Source organism: Leptopilina boulardi, unplaced genomic scaffold, assembly GCF_019393585.1.
Source record: "Leptopilina boulardi isolate dan_hultmark-lab unplaced genomic scaffold, ZJU_Lbou_2.1 LbouV2_317, whole genome shotgun sequence".
Taxonomy (NCBI): Eukaryota; Metazoa; Arthropoda; class Insecta; order Hymenoptera; family Figitidae; genus Leptopilina; species Leptopilina boulardi.
The window spans coordinates 300,389-311,545 of NW_026137882.1; the positions used below are offsets into that span (position 1 = coordinate 300,389).

Consider the following 11,157-nt stretch of genomic DNA (forward strand, 5'->3'; position numbering starts at 1 on the left):
TTTGGGTACCATCATGTATCATTTCCTTCTATCAGAATTGTGGTAACTAGCGAATATTAAATTAATTAACAGTAACTAATAAAGAGAAGGATTATAACGTATTAAGAAAATTTGTTTCATTGAAAGTGGTAGCAGTCTATAAACAATTCGGTTATTTAACAGGTAAATTTATACTTTGGGTACCATCATGTATCATTTCCTTCTATCAGAATTGTGGTAACTAGCGATTATTAAATTAATTAAAAGTAAGTAATAATGAAAAGGATTATAACGTATTAAAAAAAATTTTCTCATGAAAAGTGGTAGCATTCTATAAACAATTTGCTTATTTAACAAGTAAATGCATACTTTGGGTACCATCAATGTTTCTTTTGCTTCTGTCAGAATTTTAGTAAACGGCTATTGATTAGGGTTTCAAACAGGGTAAAATGAATTTAACCTATTAAGAAAATTTGTTTTATGGAAAGTGGTAGCAGTCTATAAACAATTTGCTTATTCAAGAAGTAAATGCATACTTTGGGTACCATCAATGTTTCGTTTCCTTCTGACAGAATTTCAGTAACTGGCTATTGATTAGGGAATTTAACAAGGTAAAATGATTTTGGTCAGAAGATTATTAGAATTTTTGTTACTAGAAGTAGTAGCCGTATATAAACAATTTACATATGTCAAAAATTAAGTGCATACTTTGAGTACCATCAATGTTTCTTTTGTTTCTGTCAGAATTTTATTAACTAGCGATTGATTAGGGAATTTAACGGGGAAAAAGATTATGGTCAGAAGAATATAAGAATTTTTGTTACTAAAAGTAGTAGCTGAATATAAACAATTTATATAAATTAACAATTAAATGCATACTTTAGGTACCATCAATGTTTCTTTTGCTTTTGTCAGAATTTTATTAACTAGCGATTGATTTGGGTATTAAACAGGGTGAAATGAGTATAGAAAGAAAACTATTAGAATTTTTGTTACTGAAAGTAGTAACCGAAAATAAACAATTTTTTAAGTCAACAATAAAATGCATACTTTGGGTACCATCATGTATCATTTCCTGCTATTAGATTTTTATTAACTAGCGATTGATTAGGGAATTTAACAGGGGAAAATGATTATGGTCAGAAGAATATTAAAATTTCTGTTACTGAAAGTAGTAACCGAATATAAACAATTTTTATAAGTCAACCATTAAATGCATACTTTGAGTACCATCATGTATCATTTCCTTCTATCAGAATTGTGGTAACTAGCGATTATTAAATTAATTAACAGTAAGTAATAATGAGAAGGATTTTAACGTATTAAAAAAAATTTTCTCATGGAAAGTGGTAGCATTCTATAAACAATTTGTTTATTTAACATGTAAATGCATACTTCGGGTACCATCTATGTTTCTTTTGCTTCTATCAGATTTTTATTAGCTAGCGAATGATTAGGGAATTTAACAGGGTAAAATGATTTTGGTCAGAAGATTATTAGAATTTTGTTACTAGAAGTAGTAGCCGAATATAAACAATTTATATATGTCAACAATTAAATGCATACTTTGGGTACCATCAATGGTTCTTTTGCTTCTATCAGAATTGTGGTAACTAGCGATTATTAAATTAATTAACAGTAACTAATAAAGAGAAGGATTATAACGTATTAAGAAAATTTGTTTCATTGAAAGTGGTAGCAGTCTATAAACAATTCGGTTATTTAACAAGTAAATTTATACTTTGGGTACAATCATGTATCATTTCTCTCTATCAGAATTGTGGTAACTAGCGATTATTAAATTAATTAAAAGTAAGTAATAATGAAAAGGATTATAAAATATTAAAAAAAATTTTCTCATGAAAAGTGGTAGCATTCTATAAACAATTTGCTTATTTAACAAGTAAATGCATACTTTGAGTACCATCAATGTTTCTTTTGCTTCTGTCATAATTTCAGTAACTGGCAATTGATTAGGGTTTTATACAGGGTGAAATAAATTTAACGTATTAAGAAAATTTGTTTCATGGAAAGTGGTAACAGTCTATAAACAATTTATATATGTCAACAATTAAATGCATACTTTGGGTACTATCAATGTTTCTTTTGCTTCTATCAGAATATTATTAACTAGCGATTGATTTAGGTATTAAAGAGGGTGAAATGAATATGATAAGAAAATTATTAGAATTTTTGTTACTGAAAGTAGTAACCGAAGATAAACAATTTTTATAAGTCAACCATTAAATGCATACTTTGAGTATCATAATGTTTTATTTCCTTCTATCAGAATTTTGGTAACTAGCGAATATTCAATTAATTAACAGTATGTAAAAATAAAAAGGAATATAACGTATTAAGAAAATTTGTTTCATGGAAAGTGGTAGCAGTCTATAAACAATTTGCTAATTCAAGAAGTAAATGCATAATTTTGTTACCATCAATGTTTCTTTTGCTTCTATCAGAGTTTTAGAAACTAGGGATTGATTAGGGAATTTAACAAGGTAAAATGATTTTGGTCAGAAGATTATTAGAATTTTTGTTACTAGATGTAGTAGCCGAATATAAACAATTTATATATGTCAACAATTAAATGCATACTTAGGTACCATCAATGTTTCTTTTGCTTCTGCCAGAATTTCAGTAACTGGCTATTGATTAGGGTTTTAAAGAGGGTGAAATGAATTTAACGTATCAAGAAAATTTGTATTATGAAAAGTGGTAGCAGTCTATAAACAATTTGCTTATTCAAATCGTACATGCATACTTTGGGTACCATCAATGTTTGTTTTCCTTCTGTCAGAATTTCAGTAACTGGCTATTGATTAGAATATTAAACAGGGTGAAATGAATATGATAAGAAAATTATTAGAATTTCTGTAACTGAAAGTAGTAGCCGAATATAAACAATTTATATATGTCAACAATTAAATGCATACTTTGGGTACCATCAATGGTTCTTTTGCTTCTATCAGAATTTTGGTAACTAGTGATTATTAAATTAATTAACATTAAGTAATAATGAGAAGGATTATAACGTATTAAGAAAATTTTTCTCATGGAAACTGGTAGCAGTCTATAAACAATTTCCTTATTCAACAAGTAAATGCATACTTTGGGTACCATCAATGGTTCTTTTGCTTCTATCAGAATTTTATTAACTAGCGATTGATTTGGGTATTAAACAGGGTAAAATGAATTTAACGTATTAAGAAAATTTGTTTCATGGAAAGTGGTAGCAGTCTATAAACAATTTGCTTATTCAAGAAGTAAATGCATACTTTGGGTACCATTGTTAGGAATTTAAGCGGTTTAACATAAAAGACTTGTGAAAAAAGGAGAATAAGATAGTTAAAGTAAAATTAACACTGAATTTATTAACTTATTTGAGATAAAACAGGTAAAGCGATTTTTACAGAGCGGTTCTACATGATGCGTACGAAAGACAATCAGAATATATATTATGCGCAGATACCACTGCATACGACGCACACAAGTTGTCCCTCTGCGGGCAAACTAAGGAATCATCCTTGATTTAAAAAAAACCGCGAAATAAAATTTAAAATAAAAGTAAATTAAATGCGATGAAATCGTAAACATACCGCCCACCTTGCGAGCTTATTTTTAAGATTGCAATGGTCACAATAGAACAAAAGGTACGAACTTAAAACTAATTGTCGAAATTACAAGGATACGTATTAGGTTACGAATATTATGAATAGTTGCACGGTAATCGAATTAATTGTGTGATTGGACGAGTAAATTCAGACGCACTCGTCTTTACTTGAACTACTCTAACGTGACCGTCTTGACCGGGAATACATTTATTGACACGTCCTAATTCCCATTTAGCGGGAGGGAGATTAGGATTTCGTAGTAAAACAACATCGTTAATTTTCAAATTAACTCGCTCAGACAACCACTTTGTTCGCTGTTGCAGTGACTGTAAATAATCTCTGGACCATGAGCGCCAAAACTGTTCTAAGACACGTTGATAAAACTGCCAACGCGACAAGTGGTTCTCAGGTAGATCCAGAACAGACATCGCAGGTACAGTTTTTAACGCAGATCCGATTAAAAAATGTCCAGGAGTTAATGCTTCTCAACTCTCTGGATCTTCGTTTAGTTGATCAACTAGACGTAGACTCCGCGCGCGCGCGCCTTTTAAGTTGATATTTCGTGCTTGACCAGAAATAAGTAAAGAATATTCATATTGCAAATGTCAAAATGTGTTATGATTGAAAATTAGTCAAAGTTCATTTTCTAGAAAGGACATAGAACCATCTAGAAACTTAATGAAACAGTCTAGAAACTTAATGAAAAATTTTAGAATCTTCATAGAACGTTCTAGTAAATTTATAAAAACTTATAGAAATGCCGTAGAATTTTCTAGAAATTTCTTGAAATTTTTGAGAAACTTTGTGGAACATTATATTCACAATACCTTGTACTATCTTCATGGAATTATCTATATACTTTATGGAACCTTCTAGAAACCTCATAAAACTTTTTAGGGTTTATTCATGAAACCATTTAGAGTCTTTATGAAACTTTCTTAAAACTTAACTGAACTGTCTAGAAACTTTCTAGAATTTTCAAGAAACTTAATGAAACTTTTTAGAGTTTTCATAAAACTTTCTAGAAACTTAATGAAACTTCGTAGAAACTTCATGAAGCCTTCTAGAATTTTTGTGGAATTTTCTAGAAACGTCGTGGAATTTAAAAAAAATTTAATGAAACTTTTTAATGCCTTCATGGAACTTCATAGAAACTTAATGAAACCTTCTAGAATCTTTACAGAACTTTCTAGACAATTCATGGAACTTTTCATTCATGAAACCTTGTATAGTCTTTATGAAACTTTCTAGAACGTTTTATGAAGCCTTTTAGAAATTTCATAAAACCTTCTACAATGTGCATGGAACTTTATAGTAACTTCATGAAAACTTCTAAAATATTCACGGAAATTTCTAGAAACTTCATGGAACTTTCTATTCATAGAACTTTTCAGAGTTTTCATGAAACTTCCTAAAAACTTCATGGAACTTTTCAGAAACTTCATAAAACCTTTAAGAATTTTTTCAAATGACAATACGTTCAAATAAGAATTCAAACAAATAAAAATTCGGTGAAATGGAAATTCTGTCTTACAAACATTCGTCTAAATAAATATTCTGTTTAATAGAAATTCGAGTTAATAAAAATTCGGACAAATGCAAATTCGATCAAATAGAAATTCTTTAAATAAAATTTCGACTAAATAAAAGTTCTGCAATGCTAAAAATTGATTAAATTAAAATTCTGCTAAATTATAATTCTAAGAAATAAAACATACGCTAAAAGTAAATTCTTCCTATTAAAATTCTACCTAATAAAAATTCATTTAAATGAATATTCTGTTTAATGAACATTCAAAAAGATGAAAATTCTGACACATAAAAAATCGATGAAATGGAAATTCTGTTAAATGAATATTTGGTTAAGTAATAATTTTATAATGTGAAAAAACGATGAAATAGAAATTCTGTGAAATAATAATGATAAAATAATACTTTAAAAGAAAAAGTGTTTTCCTATTCTCCTATAGAACGTATACTTAAACTTTCCATGTGTCGATAAAAAAGATCGTTCCTAAATTTCAAATTATCCTCTGAACGTGCTTTCATGATAAACACTCAGAAAACAGAACGTGGATAAATAGAAAAAAAAGAATGTGTCTCACTTTAACGCGACGATGAAAGGGAGAAAAGAATCAGGTTCAAGATCCGACCAATGGGATACGCGTTACGTTACTCTTTAGAGATTTCTTATTAAGGATAGGTCGAGAATTTAAGCAGCATTCGATTTGACAAAGTAAAGTCGTTAATTCTTCGGAAGTCGGAGTAGCGTTTGACAATAATCTACGCAAATGAAATTTTACATTTTTTACGCCAGCTTCCCACAGACCTCCAAAATGCGGCGCAGACGGAGGCATGAAGTGACACGTGAGGCCATGTGAGAAGCAATCGTCGGATCTTTCATAATGAGCTTAAATGTATGTGACAATTCGCGATGAGCACCGCGAAAATTTGTGCCATTGTCACTATAAATATCTGTTGACAAACCCCGACGTGAGGTAGAGCGTCTCAAAGCTGCGAGAAAAGCAGCTGACGTATAATCGTCAACAAGCTCCAAATGTATGGCTTTAACAGAAAAACAAACAAAAACAGCGATCCAAGCCTTATGTGACTTGGCTTCGCGACCCGAACTAGAGCGGACCAAAAATGGACCCGCGTAATCAATTCCGGTATGAGAGAAAGGACGAGAAGGAGATATTCTAGCACTAGGTAAATCTCCCATAAGTTGGTTTTCAACACGCGCCTTGTCTCTCACGCAAGTGACACATTTCCTGATAATTCCTTTAATGAGATTTCGCGCACCAATAATCCAATATTGAGTGCGAGCTATATAAAGAGTCAACTGAACTCCTCCGTGTAATAAATTTTTGTGCAATTGTGTCAAAATTAAAAAGGAAATCGGATGATTAGGTAGAATAGCTGGTGGGTTTTGGTAAGTCAATAACTTGGACTGGCGTAGTCGTCCGCCCAATCTAAGGATACCATTGTCTTCGAGAAAGGGTGAGAACTTTTGTATGCGAGAACTTGAAGGAATTGGTTTTCCTTCCTTAAGACACTGAATTTCGTGAGCAAAAGAATTTTCTTGAATGTATTTAACCCAAAATAAAGCGGCATTGTTGATTTCGGTAGCCGTCACTTGATTCGAAAACAAAATTTGGCGTTTAAAGGCTTGAATAGCTCGTAAAATGTGAGCAGTCACACGCAATAAATGTGCCCAAGATGAATAGTGAGACATCAGTTGTGATTGCCAATCAGGTTCGAGGTTATTGTTGATCAGATGAGAAACTATACGAGACTCTTCGGTAGTTTCCAGACCACAATTTCGTCGAGGCCATGTCTCCGGTGAATCTCGCAGCCAAGTGGGACCCTCCCACCAAAGGGAAAAGGTTGACAAGTCCTCCGCTGAGAGGCCACGTGAGGCACAATCCGCGGGATTTTGCTTGGAAGGAAACATGATTCCACGTAGCTGCAGGCAACTCCGTTAAAATACGTGACACACGATTTGCAACGAAAGTAGTCCAGGAAGTTGGTTGCTTCTGAAGCCAACTGGGAACAATTGTAGATTCTGTCCAGCAAAAAACTTGAGAATTCATTAAACCGAGAGAATCAATAACAAAATGAATTAATTTAGACAAAAGGCTTGCGGCACATAATTCGAGTCGTGGGATGCTGAAAGATTTGACAAGGCCGACAATGAAGATCGAAATTGATCCCAATCTTTAAGCAAGTCCAAGGAAAGAGAATCGTCCCAGTCTAGCTTTCGAAGCCAGAGTTTTTGCAAAAGAATTTTTGCAATAATTGTCACAGGCGAAATCCAACCCATTGGGTCGAATATTTTGGCCGTAGCCGAGAGTATTGATCTTTTTGTTGCAGGTTCTTCAGGAATTTCACAAGTTTTGAAGTGAAATGCATCATCTGACAGTTTCCAAAAAATTCCGAGGACTTTGAAACCTGAAGAATCGTCAAAAGGGATCTCAACTGCTAAACCATGATCAGCAGAATCCAATCCGTCTAGTAAATCAGGAGAATTACTAAACCATTTCCGTAATGGGAATCCCCCAGCATTTGTCATATTAATGACTTGATCTCTCACCTTGGGTGTGGAGGTTTTATCCGATCCTCCAAGAAAAACGTCATCAACGTAGGTTTGCTCCAAAAGCACGGAAACAGCTAAAGGAAAATTGTCCTTTTCGTCATGTGCCAACTGTCTCATTACGCGAATGGCAAGATATGGCGAAGACGCCATTCCGTAGGTAACAGTATTTAATTCAAACACCTGGATCGGACCCTTAGGAGCTTCTCACCACAAAATACATTGATAATTTCGATGGGCAAGATCGATGAGAATCTGGCGAAACATATTAGCAATATCAGCACACAACACGAATTCAAATTGACGCCATCGTAAAATGATGGAGAAAATATCTGTTTGTAATTTTGGACCGATGTGTAAAATGTCATTAATCGAGATTTTGTTGGACGTTGGACTCGAAGCATTAAATACGACTCTAACTTTCGTTGTTTGGCTACTTTCGCGAACGACAGGGTGGTGCGGAATAAAGACACGAGATGTATCAGTCCCATCTCTTGATACTTTCCTAGAAAATCACGATAATTTTCAGCAAGCAGAGGATCACGAGTAAATCTTTTTTCTATTCTACACAACGAATTGAGAGCTATGTTATAAGAGTCACCTAATTTCGAGGGGGAATCATCAAAAGGTAATTGAACTACATATTTTCCATTTAAGTCTCTCGAATGTGTCTCCTTAAAATGATGCTCACATTCAATTTCTTTTTTTGTCATTAAATTCACTGCTGGTATCTTTTCCAATTTCCAAAATTGACGCAGGCTTTCTTCAACTCGGGTTTCCATGGAAAAGTGGACATTAATGTGATAACTTTGAAGAGGAGATCCTTGTAGTGGTCCTGATAAGATCCAGCCAAATATAGTTGACTGAGCAACGAGATCTCCACGTGGTCCAGGACAAATCTCAGGTTTGAGCACCTGAGCGTACAGATCGGCTCCAATCAGCAAATCGATCCGGTCACTTTTCCATGGATTTGGATCGGCAAGTTCGAGACTTCGAAGATTTTCAGGAATTTCTAAAAGGGTAAATTCCGCTGGAACATATGCAGTGATTTTTGGAAGTACGAATGCTTGAGTTTGGAGCGTGGTTGAACAAGGTTTAGTCGTTTTAATAGTGATAGGAACGGAATGAAGGATTTTATTCGTACAACTTCCTCCCAAACCGGACACTGTAACATTCGTATTTTTGCGTGGAAGACGTAATAATTGAGCAATTGATTCGGACAAAAACGTAGCTTCTGACCCTTGGTCAAGAAGAGCGCGGACAGGAACGCGGCGGCCATCACTCGAGCGGTTGCCAACAGAACAGCAGTGCGGTATTTTTTAGACGAGTTCAAATGCGATGAAATCGCAACATCATCCGACACTTGATTTGATTCTGAAACGCTATGATCAGTTTTTAATTCGCGACTTTGTGACTTCCTTTGTCGCATTGCTGCTTCCATTTTTTAGTTTTCACTCACTCACAGTTCACTTGTGTGTACACTTTATCAATAATCCCGAATTTAAGAATGTCCGGTCACGATCGCCAATTGTTCAGGATTCTAAGCACTAATTAATAAAACGCAACAAAACACTGTTTAGTACATAATAGAGAAAAACCAAATTTATTAAATTATTTAAAATACTTGTCCAATATTAAACATATAAAACAGTCTGTCACGACTTCCATTAAGGATCGAAAAAAGGGAAGCCGTCCCGGTCAGTTCCGAGTCGTCGTTATCTCTACTCAAAGACCTCTCTCACTTCTCCATACTATAATTCTTTACTCTTACAAATAACTACAGAGGTCACTAAATACTTCCTGAAATTTTTAAATTATATAACTTTCAAACAGTAGTATCCGAATCTAATAATTTATATAAGTCAACCATTAAATGCATACTTTGAGTACCATCAAAGTTTCTTTTGCTTCTATCAGAATTTTAGTAACTGGCGATTATTAAATTAATTAACAGTATGTAAAAACGAAAAGGAATATAACGTATTAAGAAAATTTGTTTCATGGAAAGTGGTAACAGTCTATTAACAATTTGCTTATTCAAAAGTAAATGCATACTTTAGGTACCATAAATGTTTCTTTTTCTTCTATCAGAATTTTAGTAACCTTCGATTGATTAGGGAATTAAATAGGTAAAATGAATATGGTCAGAAGATTATTAGAATTTATGTTACTGAAAGTAGTAGCCGAATAAAACAATTTATATAAGTCAGCCATTATATGCATACTTTAAGTACCATCAATGTCTCTTTTGCTTCTATCAGAATTACAGTAACTAGCGATTAATTAGGGAATTTAACAGGTAAAATGAATATGGTCAGAAGATTATTAGAACTTTTGTTACTGAAAGTAGTAGCCGAATATAAACAATTTATACAAGTTAACCATTAAATGCATACTTTAAGTACCATCAATGTTTCTTTTGCTTCTATCAGAATTTTAGTAACTAGCAATTGATTAGGGAATTATACAGGGTAAAATGAATGTGGTTAGAAGATTATTAGAATTTTTGTTACTCAAAATTGTAGCAGTCTATAAACAATTTGCTTATTCAACAAGTAAATTCAAACTTTGGGTACCAACAGTGTTTCTTTTGCTTCTATAAGAATTTTAGTAACTTGCGATTAATTAGGGCATTAAACAGGGTAAAATGATTATAGACAGAAAATTCATAGAATTTTTGTAGCTAAAAGTAGTAGACGAATATAAACAATTTACGTAAGTCAACCATTAAATGATTACTTTCAGTACCATTAATGTTTCTTTTGCTTTTATCTGAATTTTAGTATCTAGCGATTGTTGCTGTAATTAACACGATGTAATGAGTTAGAATAGAAGTTATTCAGAAAATTTGCTTTATGGAAAATAGTATCAGTCTATAAACAATTTGCTTATTCAACAAATAAATACATACTTTGGGTACCACCAATGTCTCATTTGCTTCTATCAGAGTTTTACGAACTATCAATTAATTAATGAAATATACAAAGTAAAATGAATATGGTCTGAAGATTATTAGAACTTTTGTTACTGAAAGTAGTAGCCGAATCTAACAATTTATATAAGTCAACCATTAAATGCAAACTTTGAGTACCATCAATGTTTCTTTTGCTTTTATCTGAATTTTAGTATCTAGCGATTGTTAATGTAATTAACAACTATTAATTACGGAACTTAACAGGTAAAATGAATATGGTCAGATGATTATTAGAACTTTTGTTACTAAAAGTAGTGGCCGAATCTACCAATTTATATAAGTCAACCCTTAAATGCATACTTTAAGTACCATCAATGTTTCTTTTGATTTTAACTGAATTTTAGTAACTTTTGATTGATTAGGGCATTAGTCAGGGTAAAATGATTATAGTCAGAAGATTATTAGAATTTTTGTAACTGAAAGTAGTAGACGAATATAAACAATTTACATAAGTCAACCATTAAATGCATACTTTGAGTACCATCAATGTCACT

At 32.7% G+C, this 11,157-nt stretch overlaps 1 protein-coding gene across 1 annotated transcript; it reads right to left on the minus strand.

The window, feature by feature from the left end:
• Positions 1-5,904: 5,904 nt before the first annotated feature.
• Positions 5,905-7,050, minus strand: LOC127284056 (uncharacterized). Its single transcript, XM_051309338.1, has one exon. It carries the CDS (start codon positions 7,048-7,050, stop codon positions 5,905-5,907), a length of 1,146 nt encoding a protein of 381 aa, XP_051165295.1.
• Between the last annotated feature and the right edge of the window lie 4,107 nt (positions 7,051-11,157).

What these genes read in the sequence shown, in the direction of transcription:
- LOC127284056 (XM_051309338.1), bottom strand. Translation starts at nt 7,050, where the DNA reads ATGTTTCCTTCCAAGCAAAATCCCGCGGATTGTGCCTCACGTGGCCTC.